The sequence below is a fragment of the Mirounga leonina genome, unplaced genomic scaffold (assembly GCF_011800145.1).
Source record: "Mirounga leonina isolate KUSES-001 unplaced genomic scaffold, KU_Mleo_1.0 Mir_165, whole genome shotgun sequence".
Classification (NCBI taxonomy): domain Eukaryota; kingdom Metazoa; phylum Chordata; class Mammalia; order Carnivora; family Phocidae; genus Mirounga; species Mirounga leonina.
The window spans coordinates 22,046,855-22,073,322 of NW_023270415.1; the positions used below are offsets into that span (position 1 = coordinate 22,046,855).

General features: G+C 39.7%; 1 protein-coding gene across 14 annotated transcripts in view; it reads right to left on the reverse strand.

Annotated features, from left to right (window-relative positions):
- The window catches only part of EYA1 (EYA transcriptional coactivator and phosphatase 1), a 170,983-nt gene that overhangs the window by 26,346 nt on the left and 118,169 nt on the right, over window positions 1-26,468 (reverse strand). For all 14 annotated transcript variants that reach the window (XM_035011325.1, XM_035011330.1, XM_035011324.1 and 11 more), the window contains one exon: window positions 24,103-24,192. In XM_035011325.1, the coding sequence (XP_034867216.1) occupies window positions 24,103-24,192 (90 nt within the window). The remainder of the gene's footprint in view (window positions 1-24,102; window positions 24,193-26,468) is intronic.

A 26,468-nucleotide genomic window follows, 5' to 3' on the forward strand; every position in this document is an offset into this window, starting at 1 on the left:
ACATATTCAAGGGTCCTGAGGCAGGAGAACCTGGTGTGTTGGAGGATGAGGCAGGAGGGGGGCACAAGGAGGAGATCAGGTATCAGGCGGGAAGAGTTACAAGGGCTAGCAGGTGACAGCAAGTAGCTGGCTTGGGAAGTAGCATCCAGTTATCAGCTCCTGCCCTCAAGGCACGTACAGTTTAGCAGGAAAGACAGAAGCTAATTAACTACATATGTGATAAATTACAGTGGGAGTAAATGCTGCAGAACCGCCTTGAGGAACAGTCAAAGGAACATCCTCCTGCTGAATGGCTGAATTCTATTTAGTCTAAAAGAGCTGCAGAGGTCTGAAAAACTTAAATTGTGTTTTGCTAGGTGGGGGAGGGACAGCCGGCCCAACATTTATCCTCGATGCTTTTGTGATGAAAGCAATCAAGAGATAAATGTCAGACTTGCTAGAGATGGTTCACAGTCACTGAAGCTGTGGTAACCGAAACAAAACATAGCTTTTGGATCCCAGACTGTGGATGCCAGACCACTACTTAGGCATGGTGGTGAGGTGGGGTGGGGGAAGGTGGCACTTACCGGGAAAGCTGTCCTTCTCTCTAGGAAATAGCCCAGACTTAGTTCCCAGACATGCAAGGGAACTCTCTGGAGTTAGCAAGCAGGTCCCCTCCCCTTACAGGATGGTTTTTGTTACCCTCTCAGTTACAGACTTGAGAATTGCTATGGGAGCTGGCAAAGGATTGAGAGGTGGGAAGAGAGTTATTTTTTGACAATGGCTTTTTTCAAAGGGAGGTCAAAATCAGCAACATTTTTGCATAAAGCCTCTGTATCAGTCAATAGTAGAGGAATATATAATTAACATTTTTATTTAATCAATTTTCATATACACCAACATAGCACAAATTCTCAAAGTCAGGGCCAGTGCTAGGCCAAGTTGTTGACTATCCTTCACTAGGAAAATTTTACAATTACCAAATTTAGATTGCTGCTAAAGCAACCTGAGGTTGGCCGCACCCTTTTCAGAAATCCTAAAGCACCTGGGCAACAAGAGCCATTGACACTTGATTAAATGTCCTATTTTGACACTTGGTATCCCTTGAAGAGTATATTCCTCCTTCCCCAAAGTGGTGGCAAACTACTCAATAAGTCATTTTTTTTTTTAAGATTTATTTATTTATTTATTTGAGAGAGAGAGAATGAGAGACAGAGAGCATGAGAGGGGGGAGGGTCAGAGGGAGAAGCAGACTCCCCGCCGAGCAGGGAGCCCGATGCGGGACTCCATCCCGGGACTCCAGGATCATGACCTGAGCCGAAGGCAGCCGTTTAACTAGCTGAGCCACCCAGGTGCCCCTCAATAAGTCATTTCTTACACTTCTGTGGAGACCCTGCAGAGGCAGGCACATGGTTTCTCTCCCTCACAGACATTCCTCCTCCGAAGTGAGCTGAATTAGCGTTACCAATTTATGGTGAAAGTGGACTACTATGCAATGGTATAACCCATCACAGATACAAAACATGAAGACTCAGAAAAGTTAAATAAGGTAAGTGCTGAGATACTAGGTCTGTAACCCCCCCAACTCACGGTCTCTTCCTCACCCACTTTGCATGATGCTCACAACTGCTTCCATCTAGATCCTTTGTGGCTTGTTTGGAGCTCAGGAGACTTCAGCTACAAAACATATCCTCCCCTTCGCCTGCCCCACTCCTACTGGGCCCAGCAACTGTCACCACGGCCCCCTCTCCCAGCTTGGAGCTCCGATGGGAGTCCTCCATCCTCCAGGACAAGCCCCGGCCCTGTATCTCACCAGTGGGGCTTCCAATGACTGGCACTTCAGAGGGAAATCGTCCCAGGAGAGCCACTGTGGTAACTGGGTAACTGGGCCTTTGCCAGGGATGGAGGGTACAGAGCATGATTGTAGGCGGTGAGAGCCTAAGTGTTAGCGTTTGACAAAGCGTGTCCTGAGGAGGAGGCCGGAGGCCCAGAAAGGATCTGGCTAGGCAGATGGCAACAGTCAGAAGTGCAGCATTGAGCCCACAGGTGCGAGCCTGTGACCTCTGTTCTCCACGACAGGGTTCTACAGGCATCTTGCAGATAAACACCACAAACCAATGACCAGAGTTTACACTCGCCTGGCGTTCCCTTTATGTCCCAAGGCCTGTGCTTTGCAGAGGAGTAAAATAAATAAAATGAGCAAGCTTTAGTTACTCCTGGCCCTCTGCTCGCAGACATCTAAGCACTCACGGGGCCGGATTCTAAAATGCTCACATGGATGGCTGGGGAAAACTGCCAACACATAAAGCAGCCGACTACCAGCCCTGGTGTTGGGAGTATGAAGAAAGCCACATGGGGTACGATCTCACAGCCATGTGGCAAAGGCACATTCCCTCTCAGAACCCTGGCTGCGCTGTTATTCTGCCTTTTTGGTCCCTCCTGTCATTATTTTTGGCACTGCAACTCAGGCTGACCTTTTTCTGATCCGTCATCATCTCTGGCCTTCCAGGGCCGGGCCACAGACATGTTCTTTTGGACCAAGCCCCAGGAATAACTCAGATTGTGTACAGAGGCTCATATGCAAAATATTAAGTTATGGCAGAATTTTTCTGCAAATATTTATTCTGCTTTGATACCGTAGTGGTTGTGCTTTTCCTCCAAGCCTTTCACTTGTGCCATAATTATGTAAAAAAACCACCATACCATTCAAGCTAGTTTAGGAAAATTAATAAAAAGAATTAAGACAGTTCCAATGGGTCTTATTATCCATGCCAAGCACAGTGACGTAATAGCCGGCACGTGGAGGCACCCTACCTCTGAACATGACACTAGAAACATAAACTCCAAGTAAACCTAAAGTCTTTGAATAAACAGAGACTCTAAGAAGACTGAGGCAGACTGCATGTTACGAAAGGGAACAATATAAAAATGTTACAAACACGTCTTTGGAGCAGTTGAGTTATACAAGCCCAGATTCTGCTGATCGAGGCTCTATTTGCTTCATTTTCCAAATTTACCGCGAGGAAACTAACACCATCCTGCCAACTAATTGTTTCAATACCTTCCTTTACAAAGTAAAAATGAAAGGAAAAAGAGAGTCGCCAGAGAACGAGCTATTTTCATTGTGTCTGTACATCAGCGTGCCTATTGAGACCAGCTGGAGTTGGTCACGGCAGAGGAAATGATCGGTGGGTGCGCTGTCCCCTCCTATCTGTCATCGAGCTATTACATCCACTGCTCCCACCTCCCCATGGAACAACACAGAGACACGCTCGATAACTTAGACATCCACAAGTGACCAGCAAGAAGTTTTCCTCTTATTTCCCAACACAAAAATGTCTAATTATACAGAGTACAGAGGTATTTCCAGTACTTTTGAGACAAACACACAGATTGTCCGAACGCTTTATTTTGACAAGTGATTAGCAGTGCTTTTAAAAAGAAAAAAAAGGGGGGGGGGGGCGAGCCACCCCCCTGTGGATCTGCCCACACTACCCTCCTTCTCACAGAAAGTCTAAAATTGTACAGATGGCATTACGGGGTGACCAGTATTTGAGGGACAGAGGTTTTAAGGGAGTGATTTCCAGAGCGGCTTTTGGAAGTAACTCCTGACTCCCTAGATATTTTTATAACTTCTCTGGGAAAATAGGGTAAAATGGATTAGCCCTAGAGATCCTGTGTGATTCAGAAGTTCAGGGGGAAGGGGTGGTTCAGAAACAAGCCAATTTGATGGGAGAGATGTGAAGAATTCTGCCTTTTTTTTTTTTTTTGGTAAGAATGCTGCTTCTAAATTGACAATTATATTGAGTATGTCAGTCTCTGTAGTTAAGAAATTCTGTGAGTTAGTCAATTTGCAGAAGCCAGGTTTTTACTTGTACATTTCTTTCTGTAAAAAGGAGACTGTTGAATCAATGCACTGTTTTTGTACTTACTGATGTGGAATAATATGATTGCAATGTGTTTTCTAAAGGTGTGGCAAAGCCCTCACTGCACTTTCAAATAGACATACTAAAGAGCTTACGCACTGCTGTGCCTTTGTGCTCACCATCGAGGACTGGACGCGAGCCTGCAGCACGGCCACGTGGAAATGGGATGCGCCGTTCGCAGCCCTGCAGCCCCACGCGCGGCTGGCCAGGACCTGTCATGCCTTTCTGGGGTGCACATTGTGACCCTCCCATTCCCTTGCTTTCCCACCGCAAAGCTTTCTCGCAAAAGAAAAGAGTGCATGGCTAAGGCACAGGAGTGTTTCGAAGCTGGCCTCATTCTGTTTGACAATTTTGGGAAATGCAAGTTAAGGGATTAGAACATACCTGGGCAAATTCATCTTTCAATTCTCACTCTAGATTATCCACTCAGCATAGCATAGGAGCCAATGTGTATTCTATTTTTTTTTTTTTAAGATTTTATTTATTTATTCGTGAGAGACAGAGAGAGAGAGAGGCAGAGGGAGAAGCAGGCTCCCAAGGAGCAGAGAGCCCGATGCGGGACTCGATCCCAGGACCCTGGGATCATGACCTGAGCTGAAGGCAGACGCTTAACCATCTGAGCCACCCAGGCCGCCCACGCCAATGTGTATTCTAAGTCAGTATCTAAATATCTCTGTTTTCACAGGAATAGGAGGACACAACCATAGCAGCCAATGGGGAGGGGGGGAGACAGAACAAATCTCAGAAACTAGTAAGAGGCATTTTAACATCTATTTTTGAGATTTGGTCATAAAGTGTAACTTGCAGAGACATACACTGCTTTTAATTACCATGTCTTACTTACAAAAACAGTATTTTAATATATTTAATGTTACAATATCCTGTCGAGGTTATCAGAATGAGAGAGAGATTTTACTAGAATTATGTTTACATTTGCTAAGAGACCTGGGTACTCGTATTTGAAACTCAAGATTTGAATTACAGCAGTTTCAACAAAGGTAAGAAGATATTACGATTTCCGTCTGATTCTGTTTAGAGGAATATTCATAAAATATTTAGAGAATAAAATCTTTACTGAAAGTTCCTGAAGATGGCATATTAAAGCAAAAGATGAACTGAAGTGCTTAAGCTATGTATTTGTATACATACAAAGTTATGATAAATATTTCAGATCACTACATAAAAATTTATAGAAATCTCAAGCTACTGTTAATAAAGAAAAAAGAAAAGTTTCAAATTTTTAAATATTTTTTATATTAATTTTAGAATGTGCTCATTACAAATAAGATGTCATCATAATACCACTTTAACACATTGCTCAAAGAATCCCAAAGGAATTACATGAAGAGAGTTCCTTTTTAGCGAGTAAGTACAGTGTTAATAAATACGATACGTCAACTTCACTCTGCTTGGAGTTCCTTCTTTCTCACATGAATACCTTCTTTACCACATGATTATATTAAATATATTTGTCTTTATTCACACTCTGAACGTTAGGATGAGAAAAAGAAAGAATTAAAAATATGCTTTTTAAAAATAAAATAGGCTTATTTAAAACTGCTCAACACCAAATTAATGGGCTAATTTAATTGATAATTTTGGCTTATATTACATGTGATCTAATTATATCAACACATAATTTCTTTCCTTTTTAAAAAGTTAAGGATATAGTGAATACCTTCTATCTAATGCCACAAGATCCATCTTTTATTGTTTAAGTTAGGTTCAGTGCATTCTACACCCCTACATGGTATTATACATAAGAGGCGTAGGCCCAAATACATAGCTTCATTTATGATCCAACTAATATCAGAAGATAGGGCATTTCACAAATTTGTGTAGGAGCCACTGAAAATGTTGCAGACCTTCAAAGACAAAATAGGGCAGTTGGATTAGTGGTTGATAATATGTCAAACTGCGTTATACAATTTTATCCTGAAAATATCGTACATATTTATAATTGTATCATGTGATTTTTCATATATTAAAAGATTCGAGGCGGACTTAATGTTTAAAATATTTCAGAACTTAAAAACAAAGAAAACAGCATATAATGTAATATAAATGTCATCCTTCTGAATGGTGAGTCAAACTACTCTTAAGAATAAGTCTTTGATATACTGCTGAACTGATTTCTCAGTGTTCAATGGGTTTGCTCATCATTTGGCAAACATCATTTGTCACTGGCAACATTGTTCTTTGTGATTCCTGTTGCCTTTCTTTTAGATTTATTATTCCTGCTGAGAGCATCTACTGAAGAAGAATTTTTCATAGTGACACCAACTCTCATCTTGCTGTGAATAATCACATTCTCATAAAAATCATTCTTTTTATTGCAAACTTGCTGCCAGAAGCATGGAAAAATATTCCATCCAGGAGCCCTTTTATCCTTTTCCGCAATCACTTTTCTGTAGCTCTTACTGCCATTTGAGGAAAATGAATCCCATACCAATTCATTCACAAAGCATTTAACTGGAAGTTTTAATTTACACGGGATATTTCTGTTGTGATCACGAACAAAACAAGGGACTAAAACTATAATATTAAATAGGTCATGTTTGAAGAGAGGTTTTTTTTTTTTTTTTTCCTGGAGCAATTTTTACTCTGAAATTAAATATTTGCAACAAATATTAGTTCCAGTTTATCACTATTCCATGCCTATCAATTCATCTTCATTTAACTGCAAACCATACCTCAATATAATTTTTACAGAGATCATGAAAGTAATTTTCTTTTTAGGTGACTCCTTTTTGCAAGGGTGGGGAGTGAAACTTGAAAGTTTAAAAGAGCTCAATTTATTAATTTAACTTATGTCATATGGCCAGATAATTTTATAATAATAAAAAATCCTCAGTTTTCTATAAAAGAATGTGTAACTCAGAATAGCATCCTTAGTTAATAAATTGATAAAAATTCTTCAAGCCAATTTCTTCTGTTACTCCTGACTCTGGAGAGAAAAGTATGCAGAACTAGATACAGGCACTAAAAAAAAAAAGGGTTCTGTGAGCTACTGGAAGGTTCCATGTCACCTTTCATGTCAGCCCCTCACGGGGAAGTGAGGACCTCTGAAAGGGCACTTTCTTCATCAAAAAATGCTCTCTTCTCTTCTAAGTATTATCATCTGAAATCCGCCCCCCGAAATCATTCCCTTTGCTTCTTCTTTTATATGACAAAGACTTCAGATAAGAGTAAATTATTTAAGCTCTATTACTTTGGTGTGAACTATTCTATCATAGATTTCCTCCAGCATGGGGAGCTCTGGTGTGCCCCCAACCACTGGGTGTCAATGGGGGTTGGGGAGAGGAGTGGGTGCCTGAAAGGAAAACTAGGGAAAAATTTCCTCCTTACTCATATTCTCACTTCCTAGCAAACCACCCCTTTTCCCATGAATATTTAAAGTGACAAATAATCATGATTTGATTGTTAATTATAAATTTGGTTGTTTATATTATTTAGGAAAATACTATATTATATACCACTAATAGAGCATTTATGTTACGTATGTTATATATTAACTGTGGAACGATCTCTAGAAAATACATAGGACACACATTCTGTATTCTTTTATTCAGCTTGTCATGCACTCAACTAATAATGACTGACTGCCTGTTTATATACCAGGCACCAAGCACACGAAAATCAGATACAGATATCACAGGAAGGCTTGATAAATCTGACAGGGTTAGAGAGGGTACAGGTGAGCATCACTACAATTTTCTCTCAGGGAAGGAACTAGAATTCTTTTAAAGCTATGAGAGTGCAAAATGGAATTCATCCTGCTGCTAGTCCATCTCCTTTCAACCTTCACCTTCAGATACATTTTTCCCAAAGTAGGTTTTGCTCTACCCGAAAATATAATTTCCAACATGGAGTATAAGCTTCTTGGAAGCAGGCAAATACATTTCACTTCCTTTTCTGCCTCTGCCTTTTAACCACACAGTGATCAATAGGTACTTTGGAAAAACGAAACCGGAACCAATATATTCTGAGGCAGCTGGGCATCCGAGGGCCTCTATGATGAGCCTTCACCTTGCCTATCCAATGCCATGTCTGTCTGTGTACCCCTCACATCCCATTGTGCCCTTGTGTGCATCTGCCAGGCCAGTCCCAATGAGCCTGGCCTCCTCCACTCCCCTTCACCAGACGATCTTTGGTGTTTATTGGTTGCTGGCATGCCTTCCCTCTCCTCTCACTCCTGGTCAAGACAATTCCTCTGTTAAACTTTTAGTTGCCTTTTGTTTTTTCCCCCAACCCCTGATGTATGCTCTGTAGCCCACTGAATAACAGTAGTGACAACTATTGAGAGCCTACTATGTGTTAGGCACAGTACGACATGTGATTTCCAATCCTCCCCAAAACTCTACATTTGCTGGACAAGGGAATGAAGGCTTAAAAAGATCAGGATCCCACCAGATAATAAACTCTTGGAAGGAAGAGAGAACTTCTCATGGGTCTTTTTCTCGCTGCTTATTTTCTAAACAGGACCCTACCTCTGTCTACTTCCTCTTGATGCAGACCAAGCACACAGATGGTACGGAATGAAACACTTCCGATCATCTGACAGAATTTAGTTATGATGGAATTGAGGACCCAACTAGAAGGTAAGTGAGAATGTTGCTGCTTTATGTCACAGAAGTGTTAGAAAGCAGTTTTATGAAAAGAGATTTATTCTGTCTGATCATAATACATACTCACGTAGAAAATACATGGAAACCAAAAAAGCATATAAAAGACACTTTAATCCCATCCTTCAGAAGTAACCACTGTTAAATCTGTCCTTCCTGCCCTCCTTCTACTGACTCAACTGTCCAAAGTTCCTCAGTCTTCACAAGGCTTACAGTGTCAGAGGGGGAGACGCACCCAAAAAGCAGGTCAAACCAGATAAATGTTTTGTGGCTACTTTCCCCTCCACTCAGCAACATGTAATAAAGATCTTTTTATATTAATCATCTGTATTATCTTTTAAATTGTTCTAATATTCCATGTTGTGCAGGTTTCATATTTCTTTTAACCAAGCAATGGCTGATCATTTCCCAATATTTGTTTTGGACTATCAACGTTAGTAGGGCAACAAACTGTCAGATCTCCTTATAATTCTATTTTGAGCATCTAAAGTCATGTTCGGTGCATAGCATAGTCGTTGCTTAATGACTGTTTAAGCAAGCGGTCCACTGTGAAGAACTTGCTTTGACAGGTTTATGACATTCATTTATCTCCTTAGGCAATATTATTATCTTCCTCAATCGATAATTTTATCACTCAGAGCCTTGTTCACGATATACCTTCTGCTTAGAACACTCTTCTCCAGAGCCCACCCCATGCAGTTCTGTGGATTGCTGTTAATCCTTCGAAGGTAGTTTGCGTGTCAACCTCACCTTTCCGAGTACCCATGCTCCACACCACTCTTACTCTGCGCTTCCACGATGCTAAGCTCCCTGAGAATGGGACTACCTTCATCTTGTTTGCCATTATCACTAAAAATAGTTCTACAAAATCCATTCGGTTCTTGCCTCAACTTAAGTATAAAGTCTTACATATTCTCTTGGATTTGGGGAGAGCCCTTCTTCTCAGTCTTTGTAAGGCCTTGGGCCAATGAGGAGTGACTTCTGCTTAAGACCATTTTAATAGGTATGTGATCTTAAGTGGAATGAAATATTCATTTTTGCCTTTAAGTGATTTTTATTACATTTTAAAACAAGTAAATGTCATAATTCCTACTTTAAAAAGAGAAAATATTTGTATTTCACCGTAACTCCACATGTTCCTACTATGTACCTGCAAAACACTACCTTTCAACTGTTAATCTTCCAAGCTACTGATTTTTTGCTCAACAGATCTAACTTATCTCCTAGTCCAGTAGGGTGGCAATATGTGTTTAAGACAAACAATTCCCACCAATTGAAGAGATATCTTGGACATAAGAGCTCCCTTTAACTTTCTGACAGAATGCCAAGACCAGGAGATAATTCTTACTCAATTATTTTTGAGGAGGTGAACAAATTTGCAAAATAATGTGGATGAAAACAGCATCCTCTCCCCTGACCCGACCCTCCACCTGCCCCACAAAGGAGTAGCACACAATTAGCAGCGAGAAGAATCCAGGATTTAGAAAGCGTTTCCTTAGAAATGCTGTTCACATAGAGGCTCTATTGTAACTGCCCTGAAACAGGAGAAGTCTCCAGGGGCTGCAACTTAGACACATTTGGGGGAAGTTGAAGTTACAGGCTTTCTCCTGCACTAGTCAATCTGAAAGAAAAAAAAAAATTCCTTTCTGTACTAAACAAACTTCCTATGAAGCTAACTGAGTAAAATCTGACTTTACAAAATAGTGACTCTCTCCCAGACTGAAGATTAGCGAGCACCTGTCAAAATCAAGAATCTAAATGAAAAGCCTGTCATATGTGACACCAACAGGTCAGTTTCACAGGATTTTTTAAATAAACTGACAGCCATCCAGCCAGCTCTGTGAGAGGTGAAGCGGCATTTCTACTCAAGGAAGGATGGTACTCTTATTTGTGGATGGTACTCCCCCAAGGGGCTCGGGATCCTGTTATCTCCTCACTGCCCTGCACGCCTTCACCAGCTCTGAGGCTTGTCAGGTTGACCATGTGAAGGTCAGAAGTCGGAAGCAAGGACTGAACTCTGGTCTCTCCATCCCTGAAGGGCTCCCTCATTCCTCAGACCATGCCACCTCCCCGCAGCTTCATCTTCAGAATAAAGAGACTGGCAAAACCAGGAAGAGACTGTTGGTTTCAAGGGCAGCTTAACCATCAGGGTGCTAGATGGACCACTCTTGCCTTACATGAGTCGTTCATTCCATTTTTCCGAATCAGGAATCTTCAACATATGCTTGGATTCTGAGTTTCTGAACAAAAACTTCACAGAGGGACCCCTGCTCTGAAAGAACTTTTCTTTTTTATCCAGTGCATTCCTTCCTGGGAAATCTTAACCACTTTTGAGGGTTAGACCCTCGTGCTCTGCGTGCTCAGACCCGCACGCAGCCCACGTGCTGGATTCCACCTCTCTGTCCAACACACACTTCAAGTCCAACACCTCAAAACCGAATTTGCCACCTTCCTTCCCAAGCCAGCTAACCGTCCTGGGGTTTTAAATCTCTACCTGATTACTCAAGCCAGAAAGAGTAGCCGCTTCCCTACTCCTTATGTTGAATATATTCCCCAATCTTTCCAAACCAGTTTCTGAGCTTTCACATCTGGCCCTGTACTCTCTGTTCTTGCAGGGAAACCCTGGTGATTTCTCAGCGAGATTATCGACACCTTTGACTTCATGATGCAATGCACGTCTACAGTCATGCTAAACATCCTTTACTGATTACCGTTGGCATTCCATGTGAACTCCAGCTTCCTCAGCAGAGTGTACAGAGCCTTCCATGACCTGGCTCCAGTCTCCCTTTCTATCCTCTGACCTCACAACCATGGCACGTGCTCTGTGCTTCATACCTACTCAGCCGGGTCCCTAAATGCCATGCGCTCTCATGTCAAAGATCCCTTCCTTGGGAAGCCATTTCTCTGACATTCACAGCCTTGCCACCACCTCTCCCTCAACCTGACTGAGCCACCCTGCCTTTGGACTCTAACTAATGTCCTTATGTGTCCCCATCACTGGAGGATCATTCTGTGATATAATGGTGCTTTTGCTTTTCCGTCTCCACGGAGCATCTGGGCTCCTCGAGGGCAGTGAATAGATTTCATCTCTCCTCCTCTATGCCTCGTATAGTGTCCAGAATGGAGGAAGCATGCGTACACTTACAGCACATCAGCTCTTTTTCTCTGTAATACAGGGGCTGCAAAAATAGTATTTCTGTCTATTCAACAGCAGGGATGTAAAAGCACACGGCTGTCCACCTGCTGATTGCCTGCCTCTCTATTTATCTACCTACCCACTGATCGTCCACCTTTCTCAGAACAGATTTTGGGTTGCTTGAGTATAGCTACTGTTTGGAAGACAGGGCGAGAAACAAAGCTTTCAAAGAATACACTAGAGAAAATGCCACTGTAGGGCATTTCCTGCTCTTTGACGTCAGTGTGGCAGCACCAAGATGCTACTTCCTCCTCTGTGTTGCTAAAGAGCAAGAGGCAGCTTACGAGACACAGCGAGAGAGGTTTAGTGCAATGACAGCCGCTGCAGGAAACCCTTACTTCGACCCCAGCTTTCCCAAAGCGGCTCTGGGCAAAAACCACTTCACTTCAATTTCCCACATGGATAAGCAAGCTGGAGATAGGGAGATGGAGTTCACAATGCTGAGGGAGAATCAAAGTCAGTGCTTTTGACGGACAGGAGGAGTTTCCCTAAAGCCTGCTGCCTTCCAGTCTTCTCTACTTGACCGCCCGCAGTCTGAGCCCAACAGTGCAGCCCCACTGCTGTCTGCCCCCTGGGAGGGGCTGCTCTGTGGGATGAGGAGACTCCGCACACAGCAAGGCTCTGCTCCACGCTGCGGACTACCAGCAAGTTCCACGAGCCATCCTTCAAACACGGGGCCGGAATTGGACAAGGAAAGGAAAACTTATCAGCACAAGCAAAGAAACACGTGTCTTCTTGACACGAAGCCAGCATCCTCATTTTCTAGGAAGGAGCAGCACAGCATGATGGAAGCCAGATACGGTGGCTATTTAGCTGCTAACAGTGAATCTCCTGTCATGGAACTGGAGGTGGGAGGGGGTTGCGGATGAGGAAAGAGCAGGGGAAGTGCCATGTGATGTGCCTGGAACCAGTTGCATTTGCAAATTAAACACTGGCAGATGTTGTTGCTTCTGGTGGGATTACTGTTGGAGTTCTACAGGGGAATTTTGGAAGCAATCCAGCTACTATCGCATTCCCTAACCCTTCCTTAAGTCACCCCTCTTCTTCCTCCATAGCCCTGCTGTCTAGGGTTCTCGACATGTAGAAGATACCCATAAGCAATAATAGCAGCTTAGACTTCGTCAGCACTTCCTATGGGCCAGGGTTATTTCTATGCACTTAGAAATACAGAATTACTGAATCTTCACATAGACCCTATGAGCCACATACTCTCATTATCCAATTTTATAGACAGGAAATTGAGGCACAGAGGGGTTCCTCCGTGAATGAGTGAATTCATGAGTTCAACTGCTGGTACCTCTAGCACTGTAAGATAACCAACCACATAAACATAGGGCTTTGAGTCAAGTTGGAATAGTTGAGTCATTGATTACAATTCAATCATTTGCTAATTACAAGAAATATTAACTATAGAAAATAAAAAATAAAACTTATTGTGTAATTAGTAGTAGTAGTATACCACTGCTCAGAAATAAGCCTTTTTTATTATAGAAATTATTTCTTGTAACATTTTTAATGTAGAAAATCTTTTATCTTTCTTTTGACATAAATACACTTTTTTGTTAAACCTTAAACTAGAACCACACTGTATGTGATTTTATATTATACCTCTTCCATGTATATTGTATTTTGGCATTAGAATTTTGAAAATAGGATTTTAAGAAAAGGATATCAAAATGTAACATCTTGGGCAATCTCAATTGATTTTAAGGCTGTGATTAATTATTTACTTGTAAAAAGGTAACTTTTGTAAATTATAAAAGCAGGGGTGCTGGGGTGCCTGGGTGGCTCAGTTGGTTAGGTCTCTGACTCTTGATTTCAGCTCAGGTCATGACCTCAGGGTCGTGAGATTGAGTCTCTCTCCCTCTCCCTAACCCCTCCTCCCCACGCCCCCTGCCCATGTACTCACATACATGCTCTCTTTCTCAAATAAAGAAAGAAATATAAAAGCAGGAATGCTCATTATAGACTATCAATTTGAAAATTTTTTGAAAAAATTTAAGAAACATGTGAGAGCCTTCTATGTACCAAATCCTGTGTTAGGAGCTTAAGATTCAAGTGGCCAAACCATTGTCTCTGCCCTTAAGGGACTGTCTAGTGGGGAAGAGAGAACAGTAGACAGAAAATTGTAATAATAGAGTGGTAAGTATTGATACAGTGAAAACAGCCTCTTCTTTCCACTGCCAAACTCCAGCTGCCTGCTGGCATCTGGACCTGCCAATTCTCCCTTTCTTCTTATCTTGTGTTCCAGATGCCATCCGACTTCTCTTCTGCCCAAGGACTTCACTCTTGCAGTTGTTCTCTCTCCTTGCCATACCATGTATCTTTTCCTTTCTACTGAATCATTCCCACTGACATCCAACATGCTTAAGTGTCTTCCCCTGAAAAATTACACAACCTCCCTTGATCTTCTGATCCCCTCCACACACCACCCCATCTCTTTGCATTCTATCCCTGTGAAACTCTCAATCCTTCCTGTCTTCATTTTGTCAACCCTCACGTTCTCTTCAAACCACTCTAACTGGGCTTGTCTTCCTGCTTCGTTGAAATGGTGCTTATCAGCTTGATTAACCACCAAGATTCTTGCCAAATCTAACAGTCACTGCTCTGTCCTCATTTTACTCAGTGCTGGTGGCCACTGACATAGCACACCATTCCCCTGTTCCTGAAATCCTATTCTCTAGATTTCTGTGGTACCCCATACTTTTCCACCTACTTCACTGTCTATTCCTTAACGCTCTCTCGAAAGTTCTTCTTTCTTGGTCCTATTTCTGATTGTTAGAGTGTCTACTATTCAATCTTAGGCCCTCTTCTCAACTGGCACTCTTTCTCATATAAGATGCCTTTATGACTTCTAAAACTATACCTCCAAATTTGCTTTTCTCCTCTGAGATCCAAACCTATATATATGTGTATATATATATATATATAATCTCTTGACTTGGATGTTGAATACATATTTCAAACTTAATATGCTCAATCCAGATACTTGAGTACAACTTCTTCCACACCCTCATCACCCCAAACCCACTCTTGCGCATCTCAGATAATCCACCCCCCATCTAGTTGCTCAGGTCAAAACCTAGTGGCCATCCTTGATTCAGCTTCCTTCTCCTCCCATCTCTGACCCCTTCAGCAAATCCCGCCAGTGTTTCCACCAAATTATACTGTTAATCCTACAACTTCTCACCATATCCAGAACTGCTACACTCTCAGCCCAAAGCTCCCTGGCTGGCTCAATAGTCTCCTAATTGGTCTCATTGGTTTCAGTCTTGCCTGTTCCTCATATGCTAATCAGACTCTTCTTTTAAGAATATAAACACTAATCTATCATGGCTATGCTTAAAACTCTCTAATGGCTTCCTACTGCAATTAGAAAAACAATCCAACTTCTTCACCACAGTCTATGAGGTCCTTTAAGAACTGGACTTTATCACTGTCCCCCCATTCACTCTGTTGTAGCCACACTGATTTTGTTTATTTCTTGAAGGAGTGAAAAACACTTCCACCTCAGGGCCTTTGCACTTGTTATTTCCTTTCCAGAATGTTTTTCTGTAGTTGCAGCTGCTTCCCTCCCAACTTCCAGGTTTCTTTACAAATGTCCTCTCCTCAGGGATACCACTTCCTGAACATCTCAGCTAAAAATGCCCCACTTTAGCTCATCCACCCTTATCCAATTACTGTTTTTCTTTATAGCATTTATTCCTACATGAAGTTATTTTATTTACATAGTTTTCAGCTCCTTCTTCCCCTCCAGAGCGCTGATTCCATGAGAACAAACTGAACTCAATCATCACTGTATTCTCAGCATGTAGAACTGTGCCTGACACTTAATGGTTGCTCGATAAATATGTATTAACTATTGAATAAAGGACAGAAGCAACAAGATATAAAGAGATGGCAAAATGCTATGAGCATTTCAGTTTGGGAGCATCACAGAGAAATGGCATTTCTAACCCCATCATTCAGACTGGCAACTTTTAATATATTTACCTCTAGTTATTTTTTAATGTCATATACATTAAAACAGGATCATATAGTATGATTTATTTTGCAGACTCATTTTTTAATTTGAAGTTATATCATGGTAGCTTTTAAAAATATATTTCCCTTCAGTATTTCTAACATGCCAAAATGTTTAAAATAAAATTAATAACCTTTTATTTTTTAGAGAAGTAATAGAGCCACAAAAAATTGAACAGAAAGTAGAGATTTTCCATATGCACCCTGTCTGCATGCATGCATAACTTCCCCTACTATGGACATCTTACATCAGAGTGTTACATCTGTAATAATCAATAAACCTACACTGAGACATCATCATCACCCACAGTCCCTAGTTTATGTTAGAGCTTACACTTGGTGTGGTACATTCTATGGGTTTTGACAAATGTATAATGTTGTATATCCACCATTGTATCACACAGAATAGTTTCATGACCTAAAAAATCCTCTGAGCTCCACCTACTCATCCCTTCCTCCCTCCAACCCATGGCAACCAACTGATCTTTTTACTGTCTCCATAGTTTTGCCTCTTCTAGAATGTCATATAGTTGGAATCATACAGTATGTAACCTTTTCAGATAATAATGCTGTACATTTTAACATTAAGGTTACACTGTATTATAGAGCCTATTTTTTAAACTTGAAATGGACCATGAATATTTTCTCTATATTTAATGTAGTCTTAAAACAATTTTCAATGAAGATGTACTGTAATTTATTTCATTATTAATCTATTTTTGGATATTTAAAGCATTTCTATATTTCAGAGGTAGAAAAAACCATCATGGGGAGGTACAGTCTGGGCTGAGTGGACTTCTAGAAAGCACAAGTCCTGTGTTAGAATCTGTCACTCAGTAGCTATAGGAGCTTAGACAAGTTTTGGTTTAACCCCCCAAGCTTCACTAAGCTCCTCCATCAAATGGAGATAATGATGGTGCTTCTATCAGAGAAACCTCAGGGTATTAAGTGGGAATAATGTATGCAAAGCATTTAGAACAAGTGGTCATTGAATGCTTATCACTACTGTGTCAGTTATCTGTCTGCAATTCTCCTTTCTTAGAATAGAAGCTAAAAGTAGAATTACTAGGGAAAAAAAAAATCAGCACATTAAGCTCCTGAATACATATTATCAAACTGCTTTTCTGAAAACTCGTACCACTTTATATCCTTATCAGTAATGTATACAAGTATTTATCTTACTGCACTGCAGGCCATTTTATTGATTTAAAATCTTTGCTGATAACATTTCTGATTACCAAAAGTGAACCCTAACATTTTTCCTTTTTGTGTGTGGACAATTTGAATGTTTTTCTCTTGCGAATAATCTGTTCAATGTTCTTTGCTCATTTCTTCTATTGAGCTATTTCTTTCTTATGTTTATCTTAATGAGTTGACATATTAATTCCTTATTTTATTAATTAAAAAGTTTATCTTTTATCTATGGCTTTCAAAAATAGTATTTGTTTTCTACCCTGATTATAAAAGAAATAAGTATATTTTATAGAATATTTGGAATATACAGAGAAGCACAAGTAAGAATAATAAACCCCCAAGTTCCAGATAAAATCAATGTTAAAATTCTAGGCTGTATCTTTCCATATATTTTTTGTTCTTCCATTTATTTTGTATTCAATATATATCTACTGAGTCCTTCTACTGGGCCAGATCCTCTGCTAGAAAAATAGCAGTTGAATATATTATACATTGGACATATAATTTTTTTAACAGAGTTGACAGCAAACTATGTGTGTATCTATTCCTCAAAACAGTGCTTTTTAAAAATGAACATTTTACTGAAAAAATATTTATTACAGCTCGATGAATTTTCACAAATGGAATACTCATGTAATCAGCAACAAGGTCAAGAAACAAAACATTATCAGAATTTCATAATTCAGAAATGTTTATTATTATAAACACTTGCCTTTATCTCTGATCAAAGTACAAAGTCTAGATGTAAAATGCGTGCAGTTTTTTTAGGCTCTTGAGGCTTATCACCAAACAGCTACCCAAAAATTTACTTCCTCTAAGCAATGTGAAATCTCTTTTTGATCTACCTATACTTTCTCTTTTGTTCTTTTACATTTTAACTCTTTAACTGACTTATTTCTGCATACAAGTTGAATAATTCATTCCTTCACTATTAATTTGCTTGGATTAATTTAAAACATACAGAAGTTTTCTAGAAGTTGGGGCTGCGCCTGAGTGATCTTTTCTCCCCATACTTAGTCCAATGCCAATGTAGGCCAACACAAATCTTTATATCATTGTAGAATTATGAAATATTTAATATTTGGTTGAGCTGGATGCTATTACTTTTTGTCAAAAACCTCTAGGTATCTTTGCCTATTTATCCTTTCAAATGGACTTTAGGGACAATTTTACAAAATTGTTAGAACATGTTACAAAAAAAGAAAAGGAAAGGAAGACATCTTTTATTCAAATCTTTCTTTAGATCTCTCAGTAAGATGTCAAAGTTTTATTCATATATTTCTCGCAAGAACTTCTTGCATAGGTTACTCTTTATTTTTCCTTTTCTTGAATTTTTTGTTTTGGTGTTACTGTTACTGCTGCTACTTTAAAATTATAATTAAAATTTTTGCATGTCTGGCTATAATAGAAGAAAGGTACTGATTTTTTAATTTAATTCTATAATCCTTCACTTTTTTGAGGTGTATTATAAATTCTAAGACTATTCCAGTAGATTAACTTCAGTTTTCTATGTATATCAAATTTTCTGCAAAAAAACAATCATTTCCATCTCTTTCATTTCATTATAGCTCATGTCTTATTGTGCCTCAAATTCCTAGAATAATGCTGAATAATAGTGCTGACAGCATTTTTATTTTTTTTCCTTTTGTAATGACAATGTGCCTCTTTCATTTACCGCTAAGTACAATGTTGGCTGTCAGTGTAAGGTAAGTATCTTTTATTATGTTAAACAGCTATATATACTTTGACTCCTAACTTTCAAATAAACTCAGAATTAAAGAAGCCCCGTTGACTATACTTTTGTATTTCTATTTCTTATTTCAGATAAAAGATGACAGAATCTTGTAAGAAAAGATGAAATAGGAAGAACACTTAAAATTACTCATTAGTAATAATAATAAAATATGGACATGCTTTTCAGCCACCAATTACAACATCATTAAATTCAGTATTCATTTATTATGTCTAGTAATCATTCATTACTTGAAAACTGTAGTTTGCCCTCTACACTGAGAGTTCTGCTATTACTCTTGTCAACTCAGGAAATGGAGAAGGCCAAACAACTTACCTTAAAACATAGGAAGGCAAAGTCAACTCTATTGTCTTCCATGGGGAAGGAAATAGAAATTGCTATTCTATTCTAATATAACAGATAAGAATTCAGTCTAATTCATTTAATAGTCAAAATGTAGAAGGCAATATTTTGGGTGTTATGAAGGATGCTCCTGGGAGTTTAAAAAATGTGATCCTCTATGTTTGCTAAATTTATAAGGAGAAAATGAGTATACAAAAGCCTATGTACAGAGCTGAAAACAACAAGTGGCATATTTGCGTATGTGTATATGTGTATGGGTACATTTATGTTTGGAATATATTGATTTTCATATAGCGGCTCCTGGCTTGGGGAAGGGACTGAAAACAGAAAACAGCTCAAGCTCTTCATGAACTGTCCTCTCTCTGCAAGCATCCACAAAACCCTTGCAGCAGAGAACCAGAGTTTCCGGCACCCACCACAAAAGCTGGACTGTGGGCCTGAGAGTTTCTCCCTATTTATAGAGAATAAGGCACTTTCTAGGTGAATTCTATTTTTCAACTCAAATCAACTTCTGAATTAGTTTAAATCTTTACACTTTTGGAAACACAAGCATTAGATCACTAAAAGAAGGCGTCACTTGAACTCAAAGCTACGGAGCATCGGCAAGGTTGATACTTTGAAGACAGATTTTTTTTTTCCTAGCTAAAAATAAATTTATAAACAATATATATTAAAATAATTAACAGATGATAACCTAAGGTTTGGAGTAACAAAATATTACTACAATTTTAAAGACTGAATTAAACCAAGGGGCAAACTAATTTTTTTGCTTTATAAGAAAATCATTACAGGGCACCTGGGTGGCTCAGTCAGTTAAGCATCTGCCTTTGGCTCAGGTCTGATCCCAGAGTCCTGGGATCGAGTCCCCACGTCAGGCTCTCTGTTCAGCAGGGTAGTCTGCTTCTCCCTCTCCTTCTGCCCCTGTTCATGCTCTCTCTCTCTCTCAAATAAATAAATAAAATCTCAAAAAAAAAAAAAGAAAAAGAAAAATCATTACAGCTCCCTTCCTTTAAACCATGGCATTATTTAGAGACTATTTCCAGCTCCTTTCCATGGCCTTTGACTCACCAAATGCAGACTAGCCTCTTCTGACACCAGAACCTTCTATCCCAAGCCTTTTCTTAGTGGAAAAGGTGAAAACAAGGGGATACCAAGAGCAGGTGCTTAAAAATCAGATCTGGGACAGGAATCTATTTAGCAAAGGCCCAGGAAAGGCCTGAAATATTCATGTGTCTCCTGACACCAAGGAATCATCTGGTCTGTCCCCACTATGCAACACACTAGGAGAAGGAGCATGCTCCAATGTAGCTTCACACTTAACCAGATGAATGTGGTGTGTACAACCCCTGCAGAGGAAGACAGAAGGGTGGGGAGTGTTCCTGCTACTTCCCAGCCCTGATTCCTGCAGTTGGGGAGTAGGGACTGGGAGCAGAGGCTCTTGAGGACCACCACGTTAACAACACCAGTTACGATGGACACCATCATGTCAGTGAAAAGATACTACTCAATGCCAAACAGAGATGGAAAATTCACCATAAGCTTGCACCTTATTTTTATTTACTTATTTCCATCTTGATGAAATATTTTCCTCAACTGTAGAAAAATCTAGCAAGAGAACTGATCAGCAGCAAGTTAAACTGAAACATTTATCGTACACGAAAGGCCATTCCTCACTCTGTTTGCAGGTTGCCTTTCAATAAAAATCCAACAGAAAGAACACTTTCTCCCTTGACTCGGAAAGAGTCCTACTTTACTAAAGAAACTGGGGGGGGGGGGGAACACCTATAGTTCCATACTGTCATTCATAAAAAATGACTTCCATATAAGCATCATTGTATTGCACGCGGAGACCTTTTGGTAAAATGATACTCAGGACGTTAGTCAGACTTCGAAATAGGAAAGCCAGAAGTACACTATGGAACTAAAGTCTAAACCCTTCTCTGGTGGAGGAAGATATTATTTCCTTTGATAATTATGTCTCCCTGTCACTCATGTTTCTTAACATGTCAGATATTTTTAATGGTACAAAACCCCCAAACTTCTCCTTTTTATTATCTGCCCCCGGAGTGTCAACACAACTAATTTAAATTGTGATTGCTTTTATTAAAAAATGTTACTAAATGATAGGTGACAGACAAAACTTTTAGAACCAAAAAGGATTAACTTTATTTTAAAAATACAATTAAGATATTTCTAAATTACTTTAAAATGATATCCTAAATTTCCTAAATAGTATCCTAATAATGGCGTTAAGCATAGAATACAAGATAATACAAGAATTGTTACTGAAAGCCTCTCACGTAGTGGGTTTCATTATTCAGAATCTCTTACAAGCCAGAACTGTGAATTAACCAAATTATACAGAGAGGTGGCTGGCAAAAAGTTAACATTTTAAAAGAAAGTGAGGCCAAATGTCAACAATTGGAGTTCAGAAATCACACTTTAAGCTAACCAACAGATCATTAATCTCCTTGAAATTACTTGTATCAGAGATCTTAAAAATCTTTAATATATTTAAATTAAATATATTAAAATATCCATGTCCCCTATCGCAGTACATTGCTTATTAGAGTGTGAAATCAAGCATTACCACACCATTTCTGCCTGATGAGATAATTTTGGTTTTCTTGGGAATATAATGCCAATATATTTATTTTTCCCAGGAAATACTTCTGCTTTTTATTTTGAAAGAAACAAATATTTGCAATGACCAGTCCCAGGTCTGTTGAATTAGAAAAATATAAAATGAAAGATTGAAGTAAGTATAAGAACCAATTTATTTTTAAAATATCGGGCAAATCTAGAGCAAGTAAACAACTTTCAAAGACAGAGGTTAAATGGATATTTCATTGATACTTTTGCTGACACCTTTATATTATTCTTGAGAAAAATAACTTAAAATCAACTTTTGTAAGGTTATAAGTCTAAATAATGTTTCTACTATTGATTTTTATATTTGGCTTATTCCCTTCCCTATTTCACATAAGGAAGAGTCCTTAGGCCACAGACAGAATCAGATATTTTAACGACTGCACAGACCACCCCCTCACTTCTTCATTTTCTTTTTGTTTTAATCTGGGTTTATGGAAAAACTATATCCCTTACATCCCTAAGCTAGAACTTTCAATATGTATTTTTCATGTATTTGCCTGAGCACTATTTCACTTTCCATATATAGTTCACTGTGACTAATGTCAGTAAACAAATAAAAATCCAGCTATGTTATATCAAAACCAAGTTTGGAAGTTTTTCGGTCTATATTATCCCGAATTATTACTTTGTCTAACTTCTCACTTTTCACCACATAGTTCTGGCACTGCGTAGACAAGCTTTGGCATTTGTAAGAAGGTAGATTTTAAAAGCAATAGCAAATTACTGCTAATTTCTTCTTGATGGGTGCTATTAACACCTATTAACATCAGTAAGAGTAACAAGGTTATATCCAAGACAAAATATCAGCCTAGTCTGTATCATTAGAAACAAATGGAAACTTGGGGAAAGAATTTTAACATACTAGTAAAATATGGAATTTTTTGTGCTGTTCTCTTACGAAGTGAATCACAACCATAAATCAGAAACAGCTTTTGAAAATAAGAATGATTATTAAGCTCTTCTAAAGGCAACTCTGAACTTGTCACTCACTTGGAATATTTCTACCTTAAAAAACAGTAATGCCTTACATGTAATTTCCTTAAGAAAAGCAAACACTTTGGGCGCCTGGGTGGCTCAGTCGTTAAGCGTCTGCCTTCGGCTCAGGTCATGATCCCAGGGTCCTGGGATCGAGTCCCACATCGGGCTCCCTGCTCTGCGGGAAGCCTGCTTCTCCCTCTCCCACTCCCCCTGCTTGTGTTCCTGCTCTCGCTATGTCTCTGTCAAAAAAATAAATAAAATCTTAAAAAAAAAAAAAAAAAGAAAAGAAAACACTTTAAAATGCAAAAAAAAAAATTGTATTTTACCCTAAGTGTAAAAATAAATATTTCACTAAGGAGTGGGAAAAAAATGAAGCACATTTAAATAATTTTATTGCACTGGAAGTTGCCAATTCGTCTATGAGTAGTTTCATTGCAGATGAAAAGAAATCAAAATACAGGACAGATGTTGAACAAACCGCATTTAAGTTCTGTCACACACTGGCATTTTTCAAATGATTTTGGCTCATCTATTAAATAAGGTGTGTTTTGCTTGATTTTGAAAAGGGAAACATCAGGAAATATTTAAAGGCCAATTGCTGCCAATTAACTTTGATCAGTAAGAGTTCTATTTGAATCTTTCAGATTCTTCTCCTGTCTGAAATAACATACATTTATAAAATCTACCCAAACAACAACTTGATGATTAATGCCTGTTGGCAGGCCTACCACAAGCTTGCTTAACAGCAGGATATAAATAAACAACAGTCTCTATTAAGAAGAGAATGAAGTGTAGTGATAGTCCTGTGTTCTCATGATGGAGATAGGAGAAACAATATTCGTTATTCTTAAGAATGCTGCTAATCGAGATCGCCATGTTTGACAGTGCCCGTAACATAATTAATTAACCATCTTACAAAAGGTCCCCGCTGCCGAATTATAACGAGCAAATAAAATCATCAGCAGTTTGACATAAGAAATCCCGGCAACGCCAAGAGCAGAGGCCTGACTGGAATGTTATACAATTGGGCCAACCAGAAAGACAAGCAGCTGACCCAACAGGATAAAGGTCTGCCCCCGACAGTATCAGCAACTTTGTGGGATTCGGAAGGTGACCCATCTCAACAGTAACTATGGAGCTGAGCAATCTGTAGCTTCTGATAGCCACACAGTTTAATATCTAAGATTCTTGGCATCAAATTTGAATCCTTACCAAGGGTCACATGGAATCTAACCTTGAAAGGCAACAGTCAAAATAAAGCAAAATCAGAAATACAATGAAGGCAAACATACTACCATGTAAGCAATAATTAATTTATCTCATTATTCTAGTTATACATTCATGAAATAATAATATCTCATTGGCATTTTCAGACCACTCATCAATTTTCAGACATGCACCAGGAAGTGTGTATACAAAATAATCAGAACTTACTTCTAAGTCATTGAAAAACAGATGTGTGTCTGCCAAGTTGAAAATCATTTCTTCCATTCGTAGTCCAAGGGAAACTGATGTAGGTGGATCCTAAAAGAAGAATTTTTCAGGTCAAGAACATGTATACTTCAGGTTCATGGAACATAGTGCTACAATAAGGGGGACTCGGGATGGAGAATGGCTGAGAGCAAGAAACTCATCGGTAGGTTGGGGCTCCAGCAGCTTTTGGACTACATGATCCAACTCCAAGGTGCAGACTTCAGTGGCTTATTTAATAAGTGACCCAAATGTTGTTGGTACTTTGCATAATGAAGAAATAATCCGCTGCTTAAAATATTACAAAAATATAAAATCTAGGGTCACTTAGACATATAAAGTAGAGGAAATTTAGTTTCATACGTCTGTTTCAGGAGCAAGAAAGTCAGTGGCTGGAGAAGACGTTGTTTATGTTATGCCACAATCCATTAAGAGTATCTAAAAGCATTGCCACAAATACAGGAAAATAGATCCAATATAGATTAATTTCAGAGGGGCAATAAATACTATTTCTATTCCAGATGATAACTATCATTATTTCTTATTTATTCAGACTGCCTGCCAATTTTGAGTATACTCATAGTAGGAAGTGATGGCCATTCTGACCACCTGGCACCATGCCCAGCTCAGGGAGCTGATCCTGACATTCATGTGACACTATCCCGTTATCAAATAGCCAGTCCCATACACAAAGGGGAATACCAGCATTCTGAAATGTACAATGGCTTCCATCCAAAACTTCAAGCCTTGGACATTAGTGACGAGCAGTCTGTCTGTCTCATCCAACCCATATCCTGAGGACATCTACTGGCACTGAGATGAACTCAGGGGCTATGGAAATATTTGCAGTTTTTATGGTGTTACTGTTTTGATAATGTATCAAATCCAGGAATCACCATGGTTTGTGGTGAAGACCCTGCATAATTAGCGAGGAAGGAAAAAATGTCTGTAAAGTATACAAAGATGTGATGTGAGTTTTTGAAGGTTTTACTGGCATTCTAACAATATTGGCTTTTACAACTATGACATTTTAAACATTTTCTTTTTTTTTTATTTTAAAGATTTTATTTATTTATTTGACAGAGAGAGATACAGCGAGAGAGGGAACACAAGCAGGGGGAGGAGTGGGAGAGGGAGAAGCAGGCTTCCCGCTGAGCAGGGAGCCCGATGCGGGGCTCGATCCCAGGACCCCGGGATCATGACCTGAGCCGAAGGCAGACGCTTAACGACTGAGCCACCCAGGCGCCCCTAAACATTTTCAAAACAATAATTTCTGAATACTATTTTATTCTTACAGCAAACCTTTGGAATAAGTACAGAATCCACCTGTATCATCATTTAGCTAGGGAAGTTGTAACTGGAGAAATTATGGCTTCACATGTCACCTACCTGTTGGCATACACCCTGTGTATCTACACTGTCCGGCATAAACCTTGTATGTTTTGTGTATTGTCTTCTGAGCACACTACCTTCATTCCAAAGCTCAAGACTTGTCTGTGTCCTGCCCCCTACTCTCCATGCATCTGTAATCTATCAAGCCCTTGAGTATTGACCTCAAGTACCATCTCCTCACGGACTTCGGGAAAGAGCAGGAAGCTCTGCAAGAAGAGCTCTGGATCCAGGCTTGACCTTTGCTCTCCCACTTTGCTGTCCTTACCTCCTTGATCTTCAGTTTGCTCATCTAACAAATCAGACGGCTGACAAGCACTTTGTTCTCACGTACAATTAAAAAAAAAAAATCTCGTCTCTTAATTGGACACAATCATACCTGTTCGTACATCTTGGAGAGAGACGGAGCCTGGGATGGAGGGATGGGGGCGGAGACTGGTTCACATCAGGGCCAATCAGCTGGCCAGGTAGGCGGAGTCAACCCCGCCCCTGCACCGCCCACTCCGCGGGCACTGCCCACACCCTGCCAGCAAGCCAGTCCTCTACCTTTCAGGAGTCGCAGAGGAGGGACAGCTGAGGGTTTGGGAAAATAGGGCCGGGTGACATTGCTGGTCTCAATTCCTGTCTCTTCCGGCTGACCGACAGTGGCAAGGAGGCAGAAGACACAGTGTTGCCAAAAGTCAGGGGTTAGACTGGCAAAGGGGCAAAGCAAACACCCCAGGGTTTATAACAGGGCAGAGGGGAAAGAAAGAGAGACGAACTGAGTGTTCAAGAGCTGGGTAGGGAAGGACAAATAAAAATACTTCCCTCAGATTTCCTGTTTGATGAGTCCTATTCCTTAGCATTCTTTAAATTGTCCCTGCTTGGGGCGCCTGGGTGACTCAGTCATTAAGCGTCTGCCTTCGGCTCAGGTCATGATCCCGGGGTCCTGGGATCGAGCC